Raw genomic sequence first — 24,273 nt, 5'->3', positions numbered from 1 at the left:
AGGCCAGTGACATTTTCCCTCCTCATCTTTTCTGACTGTTTCTTCACTAGTTTTGCATTTGGCTACAGTCAGTGTCACTACTGGTAGCATGAGGCGATACCTGGACCCTACAGAGGTTGCACAGGTAGTCCAACTTCTCCAGGATGGCACATCAATGCGTGTCATTGCCAGAAGGTTTGCTGTGTCTCCCTGCACAGTCTCAAGGGCATGGAGGAGATTCTAGGAGACAAGCAGTTACTCTAGGAGAGCTGGAGAGGGCCATAGAAGGTCCATAACCCATCAGCAGGACCAGTATCTGCTCCTTTGGGCAAGGAGGAACAGGATGAGCACTGCCAGAGCCCTACAAAATGACCTCCAGCAGGCCACTGGTGTGAATGTCTCTGATCAAACAACCAGAAAGACTTCATGAGGGTGACCCAAGGGCCCCATGTCCTCTAATGGGCCCTGAGCTCACTGCCCAGCAGCATGCAGCTCGATTGGCATTCACCATAGAATACCAGAATTGGCAGATGCACCACTGGTGCCCTGTGCTTTTTACAGATGAGAGCATGCACCGATGTTGTCAGGCGTGTATACAAGAACACAGGGGCCATACAAAGTGCTGCGTACAATTTTGAGTTGCTGCAATTAAATTTTGGCAAAATGGACTAGCCTGCGACATAATTTTTTCACTCTGATTTTTGGGGCGTCTTTGAATTCAGGGCTCTGTAGGTTGATCATTTTCATTTCCATCAAACGATGTGGCATCCTTTCGTTCCTAACACATTACCCAGTCTATATCAGTATAGATATCCAGGAGGATTTCTTTTTCCCATTGAGATCTGATGTGTTTTCAAAGTGTTCCTTTAATTTTTTTGAGCAGTTTATATATAATGCAGTGCACTGTTTAACATGATCTTTGAAGTTATTTTAAATCCCTATGCTAGTATTATTCTGGAAGTGACATCATGATGTTCTCAGATCCAAGTTTGTCCATTTTATGTTGCCTTATGAGCATGTTATAGTAATAATGGTGTTAGTCATACTAGTGGTTTTCTTACCCCCATTTCCACAATCAAAATATTCTTATTTAACCTCTTAAGTATTTATTTTAATACTTTTGTGTCAGCTGAAGGTTTTTTTTTGCGGCATTATGATGGTTAAGAATTCTAGTTTCACTTTGGTTAAGTCAGTGGTCTGTATGAATTCGTTCTGTTTCAACTAAAAGTAAATAACACAAACAAAACTGTTTTACAGGTTTTATATTGTTTTCTACCAGTTAAGTGGGGTTCAACACATTTCATGGCACCTAATTCTTTGTTTTGGATGTTATAACAGTACACTAGGAGATAATGCCACAGTAATTATTTAAAAAAAAAAAAAAACAACAATTTTACAGCAATCGATATATTGATATTAAAACTGCATTACCTTTTACGGGATTATTTTGCTGAATGACTTGGTTTTGAAGGTACTTTGTGTAGACTTCACTATTCTATTTACCTAGGCTAAAAATAGATATATGTGCACGTTTTTTTTAAACCTGACATAACTATTACATACAATAATAAAAATTATTTCCAGTACTATACCTTGACAATAGGGATTTCTCAAAGTAAGGAAACCGAAACATTTTCTTAAACTAGTTTTTAAAAAGTTAAGTGAATTCCATTATTTTTGTTACAGAAAATTTTCAAGTATTTCCCATTCAGGTACAGCATATCTTTAACTGTAAGTAAAGACATGTTTTTATTTTTTCTTCACTAGACTAACTTGCTATATTATCTTCTCTTCTAGTCTACAAGAATTGGGATGTCAGTAAATGCTATTCGCAAACAGAGTACTGATGAAGAAGTCACATCCTTAGCCAAGTCACTCATTAAATCATGGAAGAAACTCTTGGGTAATTATGAAAAGAAAATTTCAATATGTTGCAAGAGAGTTGGAATATGGTAAAGGACCTAAAAAAATAAACTGGAAAATGATACTTGTGTAGTTGAGTACAAAGTATAGGAAATGTTGTATATGTGCATAATTTCACAATTACCACATATTACTTTAGAAACGTAATATTAAACATTAAATAGCTTCAATATTCTAAGTGGTTGTTTGAAAATGGAAAATTCCACCTGCTGTATTGTATTATAACTTCTAAAATTTCTTGTGTTTTTATTAGTGAGAAATATCCTGTAAAATCATAATACATAAAGCCAACTAAGTGAATTCCCCCTGGTTATTTGAATATTATAAGTTGGTTTAATGCTGAATGATTAATTGCATTTTTATTGTTACTGCGGTAAGTCATTTCTGCAGTAAACATATAGCTGCGGCAAACTTAAGCTGCAAATAAGTTAGGCAAGTAACTGAACTACAAACTAAAAGACTGAGAGAGCAGAGACTCTTTCACACTGCTGACACTTAATGCAGATAATTACATCATATGCATAAGAGGCACAATAGCAGCTCAGTGTCCATCATGTCTTTTAGCAAAGGCAATGACAGCATGGATATAGCTGAAACTATAAGATTTGGTCTTTGCTAGCAGTACAAAATATATAATACTGTTTACAAAAATGTGTAAGCAGCACGGCCAGACTGAAGACAAAATCTGAACCATGTCTAAAGCAGCCATTGGTTTCCAAAGTTGTAAGTGTGCATCACACCTGACAAAAAGAAATAATGCAGGCCATTATCCACTACCTGTGTAAAGACATCATGCTTATAAACACTGTCCAAAAAAAGGCTTGTGTTACCTTATCATACAAGTTAATAAATTATACCAGATACTATCCCATATGTATTTTCTCAAGTCCCCATCCTACAGATGTATAAGCAGTGTTGCAAACAGGTGCTGGAATAGCTGAAAAGTGCACCACTGGTCAAGCAGGTAGGGCTGCAACGATTAGTCAACGTAATCGATGATGTCGACTACAAAAAGTCGTCAATGCGGATTTTTTATTGTCGACACGTCATAAACAGAACCTTCAATAGAGGCTGCAGTCACAAAGAACCACATTGGTTTTTGTAACTGCAATGCACTACATGAACGTCTGGGGGCAGTATCGTTTGTTATTGTTTGTCAAGACTGCACACAGTCCTACCAACGAAGAAGAACTTCTGAGGAAAAGAAGAATGTAGAAGAAAATAAATATGGTTGCAATGGCGAGTTAGATAGAGGAGGGGGAAGGAGAAGGGAAAAAAATTGAGAAAGAAACTTTCTAATGTGAGGGAGCACTTCACCGAAAAAGAAAAAAGCTGAATGCAGATTATGCAAAGCGGAGCTTTCTTTTCATGGCAGCACCACCGCGATGCATGACCATCTGAAACGCAAGCATCCTGGAGCTATGATGCTGCCGTCTCTTGAGAATATATGCTGGTGCTGTTAGTTAGTTAGTTAGGAGGGGAGGGAAAGTGTGAACGAGACTGAGAAAATAAAAGTGAAAAAAAACTAACTTTTAAGTAACTAATTGACACCTGATCTGTTCGTTTTCAAATCATATTGCATTAGTGCAATGATGTTTTCTGATTGGTACTTTTCAGGTCATACAATGATTTCTTCAAAATGTCACATATATTTGTCACTTTCTTTTTTTTCCCCCCGGTGCTGCGCACTGACACCAGAAGGCGTGAGCTTATTTAGTGCTAACAGGAGCACGCAGGTGGCCAGTTGCTTATGCTATAACAAGCTTGACCTGGCGGCGATCAAAGCACATGTAGTGTACAAGGCATGTACGAGGTCCACTGAGAAAAGAAGAGCGTTCATGGTTCACTTTGCAGAGGAACATTCTTTCCTTTGCATGTCCTGGAGTCCTGTGCAGACTGGGCGAGATCAGGGGGGAAAAAAACAACGCGGTCACTGATTACAGCCGTTAGAAGGTATGCGAATGAATATGAATAATGTTGCATCCATGCCACAATGTTTTCCGAAATGTACTATAAGGTCATAAAATGAATAATTCTAAATATCATATATACCTATATCTGGTTTTTTTTTGGTTTTTTTTTGTGTGTCAGTGCGGCTTTGACATCACGGCCATAAGGCACATACTAATTCAGCGTAAGCAGGAACACTCAATAAAATTGAATAAAAAAAATCAAGTGACAATGAGATACAAATAAGGCAGATTCACCAGTGTTTGTGTGTCAGCTTTTATCCATCCAGATCAGAGAATTTCCAGTTTGATTCCCAGTTTCAGATAAAAATTAACAGCGTCAGATCCCTGGGGGGGTGGTAGTATGTATCGTGATCGTGACTGAGAGAATAAAAGTGAAAAAAAAACCCACTACAGTAGTACTTCATTTTACAATGGATGTTACAGACACAAATCAAATGTATGTGTATTGTATAATATTAACAACTAGCAAAATACCCGCGCTTCGCAGCAGAGTAGTGTGTTAAAGAAGTTATGAAAAAGAAAAGGAAACATTTTAAAAATAACATGATTTTCAATGTAATTGTTTTGTCACTGTTATGAGTGTTGCTGTCATATATATATATATATATATATATATATATATATATATATATATATATATACACATACATACATATATATATATATATATATATATATATATATATATATATATATATACACACACACACATATATACACACACATATACATACAGTGGAACCTTGGTTTACGAGTGTTTTGCAAGACGAGCAAAAATTTTTAATAAATTTTGATTTGATAAACGAGCGATGTCTTGCAATACGAGTAGTATGGATACACTTTGTCTGCTGAGCGTCATGTGATCACAACTGAGCTGATGGTGGTTCTCTCTCTCTCTCCTTATCTCGCTCGCCCAGGGCGTCTCTCTCTCTCTCTCTCCCTATCTGCGCAGCCAGCGCTCTCTCTCTCTCTCTCATTATCTCGCTCGCCCAGTGCGTCTCTCTCTTTATCTCGCTCGCCCAGAGCGTCTCTCTTTCTCTCTCTCCTTATCTCGCTCGCCCAGCGCATCTCTCTCTCTCTCCTTATCTCGCTTGCTCGCCCAGCGCGTCTCTTTCTCTCTCTCTGGCAATCGTCTTCTATTCTCCGTCTGAGTCTGTGTGCCTCACTCATACACTGTGTGCACAATTATTAGGCAAGTGAGTATTTTGACCATATCATCATTTTTATGCGTATATTCCAACTCCAAGCTGTATTAACTTGAATGCTTATTGGATTTAAGCACGTCAGGTGATGTGTATTTGTGTAATGAGGGAGGGTGTGGCCTAAGGAGATCAACACCCTATATCAAGGTGTGCAGAATTATTAGGCAGCTAGTTTTCCTCAGGCAAAATGGGCCAAAAAGAGATTTAACTGACTCTGAAAAGTCAAAAATTGTAAAAAAGTCTTTCAGAGGGATGCAGCACTTTTGGAATTGCTAAGATATTGGTGTGTGATCACAGAACCATCAAACATTTTGTTGCAAATAGTCAACAGGGTCGCAAGAAACGTGTTGAGAACAAAAGACGCAAATTAGCTGCCAAAGATTTGAGAAGAATCAAACGTGAAGCTACCAGGAACCCATTATCCTCCAGTACTTTCATATTCCAGAGCTGCAACCTACCTGGAGTGCCCAGAAGTACAAGGTGTTCAGTGCTCAAAGACATGGCCAAGGTAAGGAGGGCTGAAACCCAACCACCACTGAACAAGAAACATAAGTTGAAACGTCAAAACTGGGCCAAGAAATATCTGAAGACAGATTTTTTTCAAAGGTTTTATGGACCGATGAGATGAGAGTGACTCTTGATGGACCAGATGGATGGACCTGTGGATCAGTAATGGGCACAGAGCTCCACTCCAACGTGGAGGTGGGGTACTGGTATGAGCTGGTATTTTTAAAGATGAGCTAGTTGGACCTTTTGCATTGAAGATGAACTCAAAATCAACTCCCAAACCTACTGCCAGTTTTTTGAAGACACTTTCTTCAAACAGTGATACAGGAAAAAGACCATGATTTTTATGCAGGCCAATGCTCCATCACTTGCATCGAAGTTCTCCACTGCGTGGCCAGCCAGTAAAGGCCTTAAAGATGAAGGAATAATGACATGGCCCCCTTCCTCATCTGACCTAAACCCTATCGAGAACTTGTGGGCACTTCTTAAACGCTAGATTTACGGGGGAGAAAAACAATACACCTCTCTGAAGAGTGTCTGGGAGGCTGTAGTCACTGCTCCACAAAAGCTGATCGTCAACAGATCAAGAAACTGACAGACTCCATGAATGGAAAGGCTTATGACTGTTATTGGAAAGAAGGGTGGCTATATTGGTCATTGATTGATTGATTTATTTTTTTTGAAATGTCAGAGATGTTTATTTGTAAATTTTGAGGTGTTTGTTTATTATTCTCACTATAACAGATGAAAATAAACAAGTGAGATGGGAAAATTTTCATTTTTCCTTTAGTTGCATAATAAATCTGCACACTAATAGTTGCCTAATAATTGTGCGCACATATGCATTCCCCTGATGATGTTCACACTCACATTTCCGTTGTGAAACATTCAGGTTTCAAGTTTATTAACATTTTGGATTGACTGATAGCACTGTGTTTGTTCCATATTAAAATTAATCGTCAAAAATACAACTTGCCTAATAATTCTGCACTCCCTGTATAGTCAACATCCGTACGAGCTTATACTGTTTACTACAGCATTGTGACTGTGTGTGTGTGTGCGCGCTGTGAAGTGCGAGTCCCCATCTTGCTCCCAAAAACACGAAGCTGAGTCTCAGTACTTTAACACCAGCTTTATTCAGCTTGAAACAGCAACAGCGCTGTTATTTATTGTAACGGAATCTTTATAATGTTCTTTGTATGACCCATTGACGACAGGCGCTTATAGCATGTCTGCGATCTTTTTGGATGCGCTTATACGGCGAACTGCTACAGCGTTGGGAGACTGCGATTGCTTTGGGACGCTCTTCCGCGTGTCATTCCGTTGGGTGGAATCCCACATCAGTTTAGAAACTCACACCAGCCATGATTCTTTTTAAAGGTAAAGTGCAGGTTAATTTGTATTATGTATTAATCATTTTTATATGAATAGTTTTGGGTTGTGGAACGAATCATCTGAGTTTCCATTATTTCTTATGGGAAATTCGCTTTGATATACGAGTGCTTTGGATTGTGAGCACGTTTCCGGAACGAATTATGCTCGCAAACCAATGTTCCACTGTATGTGTTTGTGTGTGTGTGTATGTATGTATGTATGTATATATATATATATATATATATATATATATATATATATATATATATATATATATATAAACTGCTCAAAAATTAAAGGAACACTTTGAAAACACATCAGATCTCAATGGGAAAAAGAAATCCTCCTGGATATCTATACTGATATAGACTGGGTAATGTGTTAGGAACGAAAGGATGCCACATCATTTGATGGAAATGAAAATGATCAACCTAAAGAGCCCTGAATTCAAAGACGCCCAAAAATCAGAATGAAAAAATTATGTGGCAGGCTAGTCCATTTTGCCAAAATTTAATTGCAGCAACTCAAAATTGTACGCAGCACTTTGTATGGCCCCTGTGTTCTTGTATACATGCCTGACAACATCGGTGCATGCTTCTAATGAGATGACAGATGGTGTTGTGGGGGATCTCCTCCCAGATCTGGACCAGGGCATCACTGAGCTCCTGGACAGTCTGAGGTGCAACCTGGTGGCATTGGATGGACCAAAACATAATGTCCCAGAGGTGTTCTATTGGATTTAGGTCAGGAAAGTGTGGTAGCCAGTCAATAGTATCAATTCCTTCATCCTCTAGGAACTGCCTGCATACTCTCACCACATGAGGCCAGGAATTGTCATGCACCAGAAGCCACTGTACCAGCATAGGGTCTGACAATGGGTCCAAGGATTTCATCCTGATACCTAATGCAGCCAAGGTGCCTTTGTCAAGCCTGTAGCGGTCTGTGTGACCCTCCATGGATATGCCTCCCCAGACAATCATTAACCCACCACCAAACTGCTCATGCTGAATGATGTTACAGGCAACATAATGTTCTCCATGGCTTCTCCAGACCCTTTCACTTCTGTCACGTGCTCAGGGTGAACCTGCTCTCATCTCTAAAAAGCACAGGGCACCAGTGGTGCATCTGCCAATTCTGGTATTCTATGGCGAATGCCAATCGAGCTGCATGCTGCTGGGCAGTGAGTTTAGGGCCCATTAGAGGACATGGGGCCCTTGGGTCACCCTCATGAAGTCTTTCTGGTTGTTTGGTCAGAGACATTCACACCAGTGGCCTGCTGGAGGTCATTTTGTAGGGCTCTGGCAGTGCTCATCCTGTTCCTCCTTTGCCTAAAGGAGCAGATACTGGTCCTGCGGATGGGTTATGGACCTTCTATGGCCCTCTCCAGCTCTCCTAGATTAACTGCTTGTCTCCTAGAATCTCCTCCATGCCCTTGAGACTGTGCAGGGAGACCCAGCAAACCTTCTGGCAATGACACGTATTGATGTGCCATCCTGGAGAAGTTGGACTACCTGTGCAACCTCTGTAGGGTCCAGGTATCGCCTCATGCTACCAGTAGTGACACTGACTGTAGCCAAATGCAAAACTAGTGAAGAAACAGTCAGAAAAGATGAGGAGGGAAAAATGTCAGTGGCCTCCACCTGTTAAACCATTCCTGTTTTGGGGGTCATCTCATTGTTGCCCCTCTAGTGCATCTGTTGTTAATTTCATTAACACCACAGCAGCTGAAACTGATTAACAACTCCCTCTGCTATTTAACTGACCAGATTAATATCCCTTAAGTTTCTCGCTACAGCAATTTTAACTCTGTTAAAAAGTGATCCAAAGTCTCATTTATACCTCGTGTCTTCTTATTAAACCAGTATCTCGCGAATGAAGTATTCGTCGAAGGCATGACAAACAGCAGCGGGAGCGTGTCTGTAAACTTAATTTAAACTTAAGGTTTACACCGTGCTTTGTTTCCGCAGTAGCTGCACTTATGAATATGCTTGTATGCGTTTTTACTTCAGCGCTCTTTGGAGCTCTTCCTTGTTTTCTACGTACTGCGTTCACAGTCAGTTCACGTGATTACATGGGAGGCGTGATAATGTGACATGCAGCTCCACCCCCCACGGCCATCGAGCTAAAGTCCATTACAGTATATGGATAAAAATAGGTTCCAGTTATAACCATTACGCGTAGAATTTCGAAATGAAACCTGCCCAACTTTTGCAAGTAAGCTGTAAGGAATGAGCCTGCCAAATTTCAGCCTTCTACCTACACAGGAAGTTGGAGAATTAGTAATGAGTGAGTCAGTCAGTCAGTCCTTTGCCTTTTATTAGTATAGATAAGAGCAACCCACTACTCAAAACGGTAAATATACGAGGCAGTCAGGATTGAACTGGGGGACTCTTGATTACAACTCGGCAATTCCTACTGCTGCACCACGGAAGCTTTTGTGTCGTCCTTGAACCATTTGTGAAAGTGTTTATTTGATCTTTGCACTTCACGCTTTAACCATTGTATAGTTTATGTCTACATTTTGTCATTTATTACTAAAATATGAACAATATTTCAGTTTTTACGATGTATTTTTTGGTTAGGTTAAATGCACTTTTTGTTTAAAGACTAAGTGCACTTTAGTTTGTATTGTTTAATGTATTTATTTTTTTATTGTGATGGTCACACTAATATAAAAACATCTGATTATTTTCAAATTCATATGTTTCAGTGGTTGTTATTTTAATTTGACTATTATAAATTGTAATCGTGTTAATACAGAGACAGCAGGGTGACATTCACAGGTTGACAGATGTGAGTAGATGAGGACATGCATTGGAGCCCAGAACAGGATGTGCATGAAATAATCGTGGCTAATCGAAAAATAAATTGAACAATTAGTCGACTACCAAAATAATCATTAGTTGCAGCCCTACAACAGAGCCGTACATAAACCTAACCGCTCACTTCATTGACAATGACTTTGAATTAAAGACTTAGGGTTTACAGATGTGCTACCTCCCTGAAAAATAACAGCAGTGACATCATTCATTTATATAGCAAATTTTCATACAGGCAGTGTAGCTCAAAGTCATTTTCAAGACAACAAAAAGAAAGTTATATGAGATGATAAACAAATAACATTAAGCAGTAATAAGTAACAAAGACAAAAGGTAAGGTCAGATGGCTGGGAGGACAAAAAAAGAAAAAGAAACCCAGTTAGGCTGTAGGAAATATTAAATCTGTAGGGGTTCAGAGGCCAAAAATACTGCCCAGCCCCCTCTGGGCATTCAACTTAACATAAATGTTCGTAAATGAGACCCCTTGGTTTTCAGGCTTCACATGATTGTATTTGATGTTGTTGTCTTGTGGACCGCTGGGACACCCGGATTCAGTCCATCAATGCATTGAACTTCTTGTTGCCTTCTTCAGATGGTGGTGGCGCAGATTGCCACCACAGAGGAACCTGAAAAGAAAGCAGAGATCAGTGGAGATTCGTATGGATAGCGGATCCGTGCAGAATATGATAATTCTATGCTTATTATGTCTATCACGAATACATCTTAATGTAGGTATGAAAAAGCCATATTAAAATAATGAGTTTTAAGCAGTTTTTTTTTTTTTAATGTTCCCCAGTTTTAACCTGCCGAATTTCTATTGGTAAAATATTCCCAATTTTAGATGCATAACAGAAAAGGGCTGCATCACAACTTCTTTTAAGCTTGACTCTTGGAATTATAACCAGTCCTCCATTTGAAGATCTAAGGTTATGACTTTCAGTATAGGGGGACAGGTATTCCAAAATATAGGACGGAGCAAGATTTCATTTTTTATAGCCTTTAATAGTATTTTAAAGTAAATCCTGAATGACATGGGTAACAACGCTAAAACTGGTGGAATTTGCTCAAATGTTCTTTTCCTAGTTAAGATTCTGGCTGCTGCAATGTGCACTAATTGCAACCTATTGAAATCTTTCTTAGGTAGTCCTGTTCGATGTACATGACAGTAATCTAGTCAACTAAAACCAGAGCCGTAAACTAATTTTTCAGCATCTTGTAAATTAATAAGTGGTAGCTTTTGCTATAGTCCTTAAGTTAAAAAATGCAAACCTAGTGATCTGGTTAATGTGTGATTTTTTTTTTTTTTCCTGAAGTTCAGTTCAGAGTCAATAATTACCCCCAAAATGTTTTTACTTTCATTTTGACTTTTAAGCATTAAAGATAAAGATTGCTTCAAATACCCTCACTATATCCATGTTTGCCAATCACCAAGATTTCTGTATTCTCCTTATTTACTTTGAGAAAGTTACTGCTCTTCCAATCAGAAATACTATTAAGATGCTGGATCAGAGAGCCAAGAGCATCAAGGTTATCAGGCACTATTGATAAATAACGCTGTGTGTCTGCATAGCTGGGTAGCTAACCTTGTGCTTTTAGATAATCTGACCTAATGAAAGCATGTAGACTGAAAAGTACAAGTAGATCCTGTGGGTATATCATATACAATATCATGAGTCTCCGAAGTACAATCTATACAAATAACAAAAAATGTTCTACCTGTTCAGCAAGACTGAAATCAATTTAAGATGCTACTGGAGAAGCCCACGCATTATCTAAGAAGACTTATAAGAATACTGTGGTCATTGGTGTCAAATGCTGCACTCAAGTCTAACAGAACAAGAACAGATATATGACCTTTGTCTGCGAACCATTTACTATTTTAACCAGTACAGTTTCTGTACTATGATTTGTTCCAAAACCTGACTGAAACAAGAATAGAATGTTAAATAAAGGAATCATTTAGCTGCTTAATTACTATCTTTTCTAGAATTTTACTTAAGAAAGACAGGTTGGAAATTGGTCAAAAGTTCTCAAAAACAGAGGATTTGGGGTTTAACAACTGGAGTCTTAAGACAGTCAGGGAAGACCCCCGTATGTGATGAGTAGTTCACTATGTCAAGTACACTTTCAATTAGCACATCAGAGACTTTTTTGAAAAAGCCTGTTGGTATTAGGTCAGGAGCGCAGGTGGAGCGTTTCCGTTGAGAAAATGATTCTACATAGTTTGGATAGATCTATTCCAGTGAAAGAATTTAACTTGTTTAAAACGGAATCCTGGGAATGAACTGGGGAGGGGGTGTATTATATTATGTCTAATATCATTTATTTTCTTTTTAAAAAATATTTCGAAAGCCTTGAACATTTCACTGGTAGTTTTTAGGAGGCATTCCATTGAGTGAGTTGGGTTTAGAACGCAATCAATAGCCGAGAATAAAACTCTTGGATTGCCAGCATTATCATTTATAATTTTAGAGAAACATCTGTCACTCAAGGTGGACTACATTGTTATATTCAGTTATTTTAGCCTTCGATATATCATAGTGAACTGTCAATTTAGTTTTTCTACCTTTATGCTCAGCTCTCTGGCATGTTCTCTTTAATTCAGACACTCTTTTGGTCTTCCAAGGTATAATAGTACTGGAGGATTTCTTAACTGTCATTTCAGGTGCCACTTTGTCAGCTGTAGCTCTCACCTTAGCATTAAAATATTCCACCTTACTAGTAACATTGTCAGCAATATTAAGGTAAGAACTACACTTGGACTGATTTTTTAGAATTTTAGCAAACTTTGAAGCTGCAGATGTATCAAAATAATGTTTTTTTAACAATACACTTCTCATTAGTTGTAGTTATCAGAGCTTCTACATTATATCAAGCCACTTTTGCATATTATTTACCTATATCCACAACCTGACTCGCATCAACTTTTAATCCTTTTGAAGTCACTAAATCCAATGTGTGAGCTGGCTGACATGCTGTGTCAGATCAAAGGAGTGCAGTAATTTCACTGGTTTTCCACATGAAAATTGAAGTTGCCTACAATTGGGAACCTGTTACCGTATTATTATAGATAGTCTGAGAAAGCCTCAATTTAAGATGGCAATGATGATATCATTGGAGTTTTTAGAACTTCTGGAAGTTATTGGCCACCATAATAAGCTGATTACTTCACTAGAAGTAGATCTATTTCCCTCCTTGTGTGATTTCATAGCTGTAATGGTGAAGTGTAATTGGATCTATATGACAAATCATAATTCATTAATTCCACCTGATGCCATTAATATTAAAGACTGTCAGGGCAAAGAATACTCCTAATTTGTCATAGGAAGGCCAGCAACTTTTTACTAATTATTTTACTGACAGTTCAGCAGCATCTCAAGCCCAGATGAAGTGGTAAAAAGAACACATGAGCTAGGTTAGCAGTCATTTCTGTTGTATCAGGCATATATGAAGGTTTGAGTTCAGGATACCATTAGTGACTACCAAGCTACTGCCGAATTCACCTTTTAATAATTGCGTTCTCATTTTTCATTCACATAAAAAGCTTTATCTTTACTATGCTTCTAGGAGATTTAGTACTTGTTTTGAATTTAATTTCATCTACTATTTGATCCACTTAACAGTTATTGGAGGGGCAGGGATTTTCAATATGCTTTGTTTCATCGGTTGAGTTTGGTGAGTGACCCTTTTGACACTGCCTTAGATGATTAATCTTTTGCCCAGCATTGTGTGTTGCAGGGCAGTGGATATGCAGTGATGGTTTATCTTTAAGCTATGCTTTATAGTTTTAGTGGATTGGAGGGAGGTCTGAAGTTTGAGTCTGCAGACTGACCCTGGTATGGGAGTGTTGGTTTTTGAGAAAAGCCATGTAAGCCATTTTGAATGTGTTTCAAATGGGAAGGAGTCAAACAAATAGAGTTACCGTGATGCTTTCTGCCTTCTTATTTATTTTCTTCTGCATCATAATTAGTTTTTTCTTCACTGTGTTCATAGCTAATCTTTAAGTTGTTTGTTGGAATAGCTTAAGGAGGGAATAGCAAATGCATATACATCCTTGATTACCTATAGAAGAAACTTGGTGTTGTGTTTATTCAGGAGTCCAGGTTATTGACAAGATATCATAATGAATGTTTGTAACAGCCTTTGCATTGGAGCTCTAGTTTGCACATAGTCATTACTCTCCTGTGATGCAGCTTACAGCCCAAAAAACTTTATAGGAATGTAGAAGATATTGGTAGATTCTGTTATATCTATGGTGGTAGGATAATAAAAATAATGCATATTTTATTTAATAGGCGCCTTTCTTATCACTCAGGGTCACCTTACAATTGATATGCCAGCTTGAAAAGAAAAGTTTTGAGGGTAGTTTTAAACTGTGCTTTTGAATCAAGCTGGTGAATATGAGAGGGAAAAAAATTCCAGAGTTGAGGAGCACTATGAGAGAATGCTCGAGCTCCAATTGAACTGAGTTAGACGTGTGGTACAGAAAGTAGAGCTGCAGATGAAGATCTGAGTAAGCGAGATGGGGTGTAAATCTGGAGGAGATCAGTGAGGTAGGGAGGAGCAAGGTTGTGGAGAGATTTAAATGTTAAGAGCAGTATTTTGAATTGTATTCTGTAGTTAACAGGGAGCCAGTGAAGTTGAGAGGAAATAGGTGTAATATGTTTAGTGGATTTAGAACAGGTTATTATCCTGGCAGCAGAATTTTGAATCAGCTGTAAGCGAAGAATACGTTTTTGTGGAATGTCAGATAGAATAGCGTTACAATAATCTATACATGAGGTGACTAGGGCATTAACCAATACTTCAGTATTGTGCTGGGTAAGAACAGGGAGAAGTCTAGAAATGTTTCGGAGATGGTAGAAGGCAGTCCAAGAAATGGTATTTGTATGGGAAGAAAAAGAGAGTACTGTCAAGAATAACGCCCAGGCTCTTAACTTGGGAAGAAATATTTGTGTTAATATTGAAAGAGTAGAATGGTTAACCTTAGCAAGTGAAGTTTTAGAGCCAATGAGGAGCAGCTCAGTTTTATTGCTGTTTAGTTGGAGGAAATTGTGAGTCATCCATGTCTTTATGTCTTGGAGACATGCCATAAGGGCATTTGGAGGGAAATCAGAAGTGGATTCAGTGAATAGATATAGCTGTGTGTCATCAGCATAGCAATGAAACTTAATACCATGGTGCCAGAAGATATTACCTATTGGGAAGATATAAATGAGAAAAAGAAGCGGCCCCAAAACAGAACCCTGCGGAACTCCCCGAGTAACGACTGCGTTCTCAGATTTAAAGCCCTTTATTTGAACAAATTGCTTCCTATCAGTGAGGTAGGAAGAAAACCACTGGAGGACAAGGCCTATAAGACTCCAAGTGCTATATTTTTTTTCTTGCTTTTTCTGAAAGTTTTTTTTTTTTATTATTATTATTTTACTAGATGAACCTGGTGGTGGAGGTGGAGGAGGAGGAGATAAGGTGCCTGAAGAGAAAAAGAAAGATCCTCCAATACCTACAACATCCTCTTCACAAAATAGTCCTGAACCTAGGGAAGAAAGGTATTTCCACATTTGCTGCTTGTAGTCATGTTTATTTTGTTTATGTGTATAAATATATATACTTTTTTTTTTTTTCTTTCTTTTTTTTTTCCCTCCAGCAGCTCCAGTAGCAACTTTGGTGAGTCTGGGGATGTCCCAACAAATACCTTGATCACCACTTTTCCACGGGCTCCTAGCACATCTGATTCTGTGAGGATTAAATGCAGAGAAATGTTATCCAATGCTCTTCAGGCAGGCAGTAAGTTTTTTAAATAGAATTTTTAATATTGTTAAATAAATGTAGCCCTGAATAGCTTAAAAGCAGCATCGTAGCACAGTGGTTATGTGTAGACTTCTGGGTTTCAGTCATGGGTCACAAGTAGAAATTTTGATATTCCATTATTACTGTACTGTTTTCTGCTTTTAATGTGTTTTTTATTTTCCCCAGATGATTACATTGCCATTGGAGCAGATTGTGATGAACTAGGAGCCCAAATTGAGGAATATATCCTTTTTATTGTAGAATTCCATGAACAGTATTCGCAATTCTCTCCCATGTGACAGTCAATGTGTTCTCACTTTGTAATGTGAATTAATCAAGGGTTTGCATATTTATAGCAAGAAATCCGCAGAGACAAAATGGTCTCTTATTCCTGAGCTTTCAACATCTACAAGGTGTCCTCATCAGAGGAAAATGATTAGACATCTAGGAATCAAAGGCAATGTATAGCAGATATGGAATTTGGGGTTGTGGTGGGAATGGATTAGTAAGACGGGGTTCAGAGGGTTTAGATCTTAAAGTCTTAAGTCTAATATTTGGATGTTCTTCTTTTTAAGCCTGCATATGCTGAGTTCATGTCCAAGTGTCTGTTAATGGCGTTTTCCTTTTGATAGCCATGATTCAGCCAGCTCTCTGGCACTCTTAGTATTTGTCCTGAGTCTTACTTGCACTTTGTCCCTGTTAAACGCGTGTCCAGTTGATTTGATAGGTGCATATAGCGGAGCATATAGTGTGCATCCTCTCCAGAGCAGGCATTAAAGTAGTACATAAACTGGGAAAACACTCTAGAGAAAGTTCTTTTTAATGCCAAAAGTAAGAAAGAGACACAAAATGCAGTATACCATGCAGTGCATACCCACCTGATTAGTTTTGTAATGTAATCCCGAGTAGCATGTATCCATATAACATCTTCATGAGTAGTCAACCTTGTCTCCTACAAAACAGAGCTAATAGTCGTTATTTGTGATGTCTGCCTAGTGATGATGTTGTAATTAAGTTAGTGCCCTATCCGTATTTTCAAATGTTTATCTGCGAGAGAGCAAACATAAGGATTTTAGATGCCATGAAAAAAGTAAACATACACACATTTTAGTATGACATCGGGACTCGATCATCTGCTGACAGGTTGTTTGCATACTGTGTATAAATGATTTGTGACATCCATGCAATACCTGACACGCGCATGTCACAACTGTTAAGGGAGGAATCTCTGTATATCACTTAATGCTCCACTTTCATATCAAAACTGGGGTTGTAAGTCAAGACTTTTTATTTGTGAGGTGTCTCTGTCAGTAAATTTAAGACAGGTTCTCCTTAACTTCATTTGTACGCATTTTCCAGGAATTCAAAAATACAGACATGAAATATAAGAACAGGGTGAGGAGCAGAATTGCTAACCTCAAAGATGTGAAAAACCCAAACCTTAGAAGGAATGTTCTATGTGGAAATGTTGCTCCTGATAGAATGGCTCAGATGACAGCGGAGGTGAGCCAAATGTATGCTTGTTCCTGTGTGCTTGTATGTGAAACAGATAATATAAAAGTACTTTGTAGGATGCTGGTGTATTAGATAGCTAATGTCTTGTTTCAGTTTCTTTCCTCTGTTTTCCCAATATTTGAAACACAGATATTGATGTTAGTGTTTTTGCCACAGTGCTGATTCATGCCAAATTTGAATCCTAGGCATTTTTACATCTTTTTAAATATATTTTACATTTTAGTAACCTTACTGCTTTCATATTTTTGTTTTAAGGAAATGGCAAGTGATGAGTTGAAAGAGATGCGTAAAAACCTGACCAAAGAGGCTATACGGGAGCATCAAATGGCTAGGACTGGAGGCACCCAGACTGATCTGTTTGTCTGTGGCAAATGCAAAAAGAAGAACTGTACATACACACAGGTATGCTTTGTGTTGATTATCAAAGGAAATTCACTAAATAAGTTCATGTTTTGCTTTTATTGCACATATTTGTCTTGTTTTAGCATGGCAATATTTTTACTACATGTATTACAAGAAGATCAAAAATATAAAATCACAAACTAAATGGTAGTATTTTATTTTTAGGTGAAATCTGCATTTTACCTAAGCAAAAATAGATGGTTTTTAAACCAAATTTATACTTTCATTATAGTAAAACATTTTTACAAGATTAGTTACTGTAGTATTCAGTTAATGGTATGTCATATTTCACTTAAAATTTCTCCTCTGACTCTACATTTATAATTTTACTCATATAGGGTCTCTAAATTTACCTGAATGTATTGCCTTTATTTATTTTTGACCTAGTGGTTTGGAAATGTTTTTGAATACATGTAGAATATTTGCAAGCTTTTAATTTATATTAAAATTTAAGTACTGTTGTTTTTTAACTGCATAGCTGTCCATTTTCAGTTATTTTCCTGAGAACATAGTGTTGTCTTAAGAAAAAATCACCAATAGAGGGCACAAGTATCATTCAGGGACTTCAAAATTCACAGCACTGTAACTACTGCATTATGTGATATTAATTGTAAACCAGTTAGAGCTGCTAATCACATTTGAATATAGGGACATTTATAAAGACTCTGGTTTTCTTACTGATCCCAAAGACTGGAATTGTAAGTTATTTTCTATTCTTTTCAGTTTTCAGTGAGATATCTCAAATTTTCTCAACAAATTTCCTTAAAAAATAAGCATACCCAATTTCTACAGAATTTGTCTATTTCCAGCTGAGCAATTTCATGCAGTGAGATTTGACAATAAAACTAAGTACTTTTCACATTTTATTTTTTTAATCTGACTTTAGAATTTGTATGTGCGGCTTTGCTCTTTTGCTGTTGCCGCAGCTACAAAAGCATTTTTTCAGTTGATCCAATTATTTTTCATTTAGTCAAATACTTTTTAATACATATAGCTTTTTAATAACTTTATTACACATGAATGTCCCAATTCCTGATTCTTCTCCTTGTATTTATATAAAACCTACCTGTCTATGTTGCACCATCTTCACAATATTTTTTTTGCACTTTTCTGACTAAGATTTTGGAATTTGCATTTTACTCCATTTGTGTCCCACATTATTAAGATATTGCAGTTTAGGAAAGCACAACTTGATAACATTTTTGAAATGCTGTCATTGGTTCCCAATATTTATTGGCCAAAATTGGGGAAGAGAACAGAAAATGTTAATAGAATTTTTAAAAGCCATCTTTTGAAATTTAATTTACTTTATTTTCTTAGACTGAGAAGAGTAAAATAAAATTATACATTACCCATTTTAATCTGCATTTATCAAAAGATTTTTCAGCTCCTCATTATGCACTCAAGCGCAACAAACGTTTAAAAGACAGGCAAGGAGATGATCATTTTAAAGTTCCATTGCAGTCCCAGGAAAATTAAACTATCAATAGTCAATCACAAACAAATGATATTTATTTAAAAAATATGGACAACCTTCTTAGCAGCTCTAACAAGAAACCACATAGTGCTTCTCCAACTTTGGTTAAACGAACAGTACACTTCATTTATTAAACAACTTTTACTAACAGTAAAATACGTGAATCAGACCATTGGCCGGGACTTGCATGCTGATATTGTATAGTGAGTGAGTAAGTGAAGCAGGTGATGAGTTATGCTGCAGATCAGATCCTCGGCATTTATTAATATTGCTCCAAAGGTGTCGTTTACATTGAGCCACAGTTACCTAGCAGCAGCTATATTTAGAAAAATAAGAAAGTGAAAGGTTTTTGGCAGTATTCATTGCTTTCGTTTAATAATTCAAATGTATAGTAAGCAAAAAAATAAGTCCAACAAAATGTTTTCTTGGTGGTTTTGGAGCTTCAGTCAAATTTTATTTAATCAGTTTGTTTTCCTTCATTGATCTTTACAGTAGTGAATAATTAGTCAAGTAAACCAGGCCTTCAATGCATGTCTCAGCATTATGTCTAGGTACAGTAAAAAGGGCATGTCAAATTCACTGACTTCAATTGCTGAGTCTTGCCTTTGATCTCTTAATTGTATAGTGTTGACTATTTGACATGCCTTTTGATATTAGGTTCCATTTCTCATTTTATTAAACTTTTATCGAAGGGTCATCATATTTTGGCTGCCAGTAAGCATGCAAGTCTTTCTGTAGTTAGCAAAGTGACTGAGCAAGTGCTTACCAGGTAAAATTTGATCAGCCAAAATCTTGGCCCTTCATCAGAACACACAGACTTGTGTGCTGGGTCAAAAGTTGGACAAGTTATTCTTCTGTTTGTGTTTTCCAAACTATTTGTTTTCTTTCTCTTTTTTTAGCCTCACTGTTTTGTGGGCATTCATTGCATTGTACTTTTGATTGAGTGCTCATTGACCTGTTAATTCTCACACACACACACACTAGAATCCACTTCTGTCACTTACATACCACTACAATAAAATCAAACTAATTGTGGTTTTGTCATAGTATGTCAGAGTTCTATGACTGGGACACCAGTGTGTCATATTACATAACTGGTAATCATGGGCATGTGCTGCCACTGTTGGTGACCTGCTATGATTTTCTTAAGGCTGTAAATGTAGGCTGCAACTAAAAATCTTTGCAAAAGTTGTGTAGTATAACATCAATTTTAATTGTATTTTAGCAGCCCTCTCAAGCACCAGGACTATGGCAGTGTATTAAAGAAAAAGCACATTACAGTTCTGTGCTAGTATAAAATCTAGTTGAGAAAAGTTTAGTTATGTGCTTGGAATCCTTGTTCATGAACTATACAGCCTGAAATAAGCTGATGCCAAATTGGCCCTCTCGTTTCTTTATTTATATTTTTAATTAAGGGTACAGAAAAAAAAAAATTAAACTTTTTTTAGTCATTGTGTAAAAGTTTGAAGATTTCACATAATTGCTTTAATTTGTTGAAGTGGTCCAGGCAGAATCTGATGATCTTCTGTAAAAGAAATGAGCAATCAAAACATGAATAAGTAGCTCTGTAGCTGCAAATGTAGTTTTTATAGGAGCAGTGCTAATTTACTTGTTTGAACCAAATTTTAATTGAATTTGTGAAAGTATATATGTTTTTCTCTGCCTTCATTTTTATTTGCTTGTTTATTTTTTGTCAATTTGTTCATAAAGTAGTCTGTGGTGTTCTGTGCTCTTAAAGTTACATGCACATTGCAAAACTCTCAATATTTGTGAAAATCTTTCTTTTGGAATGATACTTAAGTGTGAAATCATATTTACAGCTTAACACTGATTTCCTCAAAAGTTAATTTAAACATTAAAATTATTCACACTTGCATAATTAACATGTATAATTGCACAATTTTGCCAATGTTAATGTGTATACTTTTATGATCTATGCTTTCTTAGTAGCATTTCATCTGTACAGCGTACAGTGAAATTCTTAATTGCATTCTACTGGTGTAGAAATGTTTAACTTGATGTCATTTTAAAATGTGTTTTTTAGGTTCAGACCAGAAGTGCTGATGAACCTATGACTACGTTTGTTTTTTGTAATGAATGTGGAAATAGGTGGAAGGTAAAAAATTTTTTTTAATTCCTTTATGTATTATTATGTAATTTATTATGTAATTTTGTGGCTAATGTTTCACACGCAAGACTCAAATGTTAGTTTTGTAAATTGATTTTTTTTTTGTTATAGTTTCTCTTTTAGTTTAGTTTAGGTAACAGTATCTTTCCTACTCACTGAAAATTTCTGTCTGCTATATTAAGGTGTATAAATATGCTTATTTATGGATGATAATATTGATAATAGTTTCATATTTATCAAACTGTATTACCAATATATTTATAGATAAGCCAATATACATATGTTTCTCTCTTTTTTTAGTTTTGCTGAGTAGTGTGCAGTACCACTTGGCAAGGAAATGAACAAATACTGCAGGACCAGGATTCAAGAGTATCCATTTTGTACGTGTATTTGTAAACTCAAACAAATAGACATTTTTTTCATTTAGTGTCTTCTGGTGTATAGATCGTCAAAGAAAAGTCGGCTACCATGATACTTTCATCATCACTTTTACAGATTCATCCTTGTATTTTTATCTTCAGATTAGCACATTGTAAAGCATCACAATATGACTTGATGTTCAAACTTTCCTTTTTATTTGTAGTTTGACATTAAAATTTTATTAACAATTTGAATTTCAATGATTTTTTTTTTTCTTCATTTTTGTTGTTTCCACATTTATTAAACTTTTCACTTGCTACTTGAAATGGTTAAACATTTTATAGAATTTTGCAAATAACCTATTTATGAATTTGAAACAACCTTAGACAAAGTCTAAATGTGAAGATCTTCATTAAAGGTCTGTTTTCACAATCTTTATCCAGTATCATATACAGTTGTCCTGGCATGACAAATAGGAAAGTTATGTGTATCTATTTTAGTCTTGAGGTCAGTTTATTTATTGTTTCTAACAGGAGGTTGTTGTTGTTTGAATGATTGTAAAAACTGATTGATGCAAGGTTTTGATTGTCAAAATGCAGTGGAAATGAGTGGCATTATTTTTTTGTCCAGTTTTCCTAGTGGTTAATAAAGTGCTCTATTCTTTTCCTTTAGCATAGCGAAAGAAACTAGTCCTCATGCAAGACACTGTACTGTACATTTTATTATTATCATTTATCAGTCAACTTTGTGATCAGGCACTGATTAGGCATTTCCGATGGTCATTAGTTTTGTTTCATTTTCTTAATTTTTTGTTGTCGTCTTGTCCTTTCTGAATTTGCAGAATATTTTATCTTTTGGAATTTAGCATCGCCACTGAAGAAAACGCCAATATATTTGAATGCATAAGACCTTCAGTGTTACTAGATAAAGTGAAATACCTAAACTATCAGCATAAGACCAAACAGGTGGAGTCTCCTCTGTTTCTTCACAGCTACTAATAACATTGACCATTCAAAGCTTTCATTTTTAGCCATTTTAAAGACATTGCGTAGACAATTAAGCGCTGCATGCTTTATTTCTATTACTAATTGGCTCAAAGAATATGTTCACTACTGTAGGGTAGGGTGTTTCTATCTTTCTGTGCAAGTTTCAACACAAACTTGTTTAATTCTATATTAGTTTTGCTTCTCCACCTGTTTACTAGCGTACTTGATATATAACTATAAAATCTTTACAGGTTTGTTTGTATCATTTCCTGTTTGGTGTACCTTCCATATAGATATGTTTTGAAGCTCGGATTTGGATTTTCAGTGCTGCCTTATATTGCACATAATTATTTTAGATTTGTTATAGCTTTTATTGTCATTTAGTTGGTGTTGGTAGACATTTAATGTATGTAATTCTGCACGTTTTAAGTTATAATGCAAGGTTGCTGCTCTTATGCTCTCAAACAGCAGATGACCAGCAGCAACTGTTGAAGCCCATGCAGGCCAAATGGTATGGCTTTGAAGATACTAAAATGCCCCTATATACTTTGATTTTTGGCATATCAAAATACCCTCACCAATACTAGTCTGCTTTTTTCCAGCCTTTCTCTGTGATTTTAATTGTATTCTATTCTGTCTCTGTTAGTGCTAAATTTTAGTGCTTCTTTAGATGATTGGCATTGCAGATGCAGTGAGTTGTTTTGGTACTCATTTGAGGAAGTCCTACTGAAGTATTACTTGGTTTACCTTAATTAAAAGGATTGTCTTAAGGTATGCATAGTTACCAAAAAAATTAACAATGAAAAAACTTGTTTGAATAATGGTACTCTTGATTTCTCGCAGCTCATAAGGTGAAAGGCTTGAAGTATGACATTTTACTTTTATATATGGGTCCATCAGACCTGTGAATTGCCTGTGATTAAAAAAAAAAAAAACTAAAACAAAAATTAAAAACAGTTTACTACTACTTCATCTTAAATTTGTTGCTAGGTTGACTTAAGGTTATGGTAGGCTTTAAATCAGTTGAATGTAGCTTCTTAAAATCTTATAGTTATTGATCTTCAGTGGATACAAGGTTCTGCAAAGACATTTTTGTTTCCTTTTGGCATTTTGAGTAGGTGTTTACAATTTTAAACAGATCACAGTTTGCACCACCTGTGCAGTCTCAGTGCAATTGGAGGATCAGGTGGTGAACCAGCTGAGGGGGGGGAAAGGCAGTAGGGATCTGTGGTATCCGGGGTGAATTTCTCCAGGCTGGTGGTAAGGCTGTCCTCCAGGCTTTGCAAGCAATCTTTGCTTCCATTTGTGAGACTGGCATCATCCCAACAGACTGGAAAACGGGACTTATCCCTATCTGGAAAGGGAAGGGTGATTGCTTGGACTGCAGCAACTACAGGGGGATAACACTGCTCTCGGTGCCAGGTAAGGTCCTTGCTAGGGTCATCCTCAATAGGATCCATGATCACTTGCTCACCTACCAGCGACTGGAACAGTCTGGTTTTACACCTGAGAAGTCTACCATCGACCACATCCTGGCACTGATGGTTCTCATGGAGCACAAACAAACAAACAGCCTTTGTCAATTTTTGCAAAGTGTTCGACTCAGTTGATCGAGCTGCCCTGTAGGACATCCTGAGGGTTCGCGGGATCCCCTCGAGGTTGCTGGATATCATGGCCGGCCTGTACACTGGTGCTGTGAGTGCCATGCAGAGTGGATGCAGGACCTCTGCGTTTTTCCCAGTTGATTCTGGGGTTCGTCAGGGGTGTGTTCTTGCTCTAACTCTGTTCGATGCTTGTATGGACTGGGTGTTGGGCAAGGTCGTGGGGTCCAGCAGCTG

At 37.0% G+C, this 24,273-nt stretch overlaps 1 protein-coding gene across 2 annotated transcripts in view; it reads left to right on the top strand.

Annotated features, from left to right (window-relative positions):
• Positions 1-21,696, top strand: part of tcea1 (transcription elongation factor A (SII), 1) — a 35,363-nt gene extending 13,667 nt beyond the window's left edge. The window contains exons 3-10 of one of the 2 annotated variants that reach the window (XM_039754512.1): positions 1,777-1,882; positions 15,209-15,326; positions 15,428-15,564; positions 15,754-15,810; positions 16,916-17,070; positions 17,338-17,484; positions 21,006-21,077; positions 21,390-21,696. In XM_039754512.1, the coding sequence (XP_039610446.1) occupies positions 1,777-1,882; positions 15,209-15,326; positions 15,428-15,564; positions 15,754-15,810; positions 16,916-17,070; positions 17,338-17,484; positions 21,006-21,077; positions 21,390-21,398 (801 nt within the window). In that variant the 3' untranslated portion in view covers positions 21,399-21,696. Of the gene's footprint in view, positions 1-1,776; positions 1,883-15,208; positions 15,327-15,424; positions 15,565-15,753; positions 15,811-16,915; positions 17,071-17,337; positions 17,485-21,005; positions 21,078-21,389 lie in introns of both variants that reach the window. The other variant, XM_039754511.1, reaches the window with a different exon arrangement.
• The last annotated feature ends 2,577 nt before the right edge of the window (positions 21,697-24,273 follow it).

The sequence above is a fragment of the Polypterus senegalus genome, chromosome 5 (genome assembly GCF_016835505.1).
Source record: "Polypterus senegalus isolate Bchr_013 chromosome 5, ASM1683550v1, whole genome shotgun sequence".
In the NCBI taxonomy this organism is placed as follows: Eukaryota; Metazoa; Chordata; class Cladistia; order Polypteriformes; family Polypteridae; genus Polypterus; species Polypterus senegalus.
This window is presented reverse-complemented; position numbering and strand designations above follow the sequence as displayed.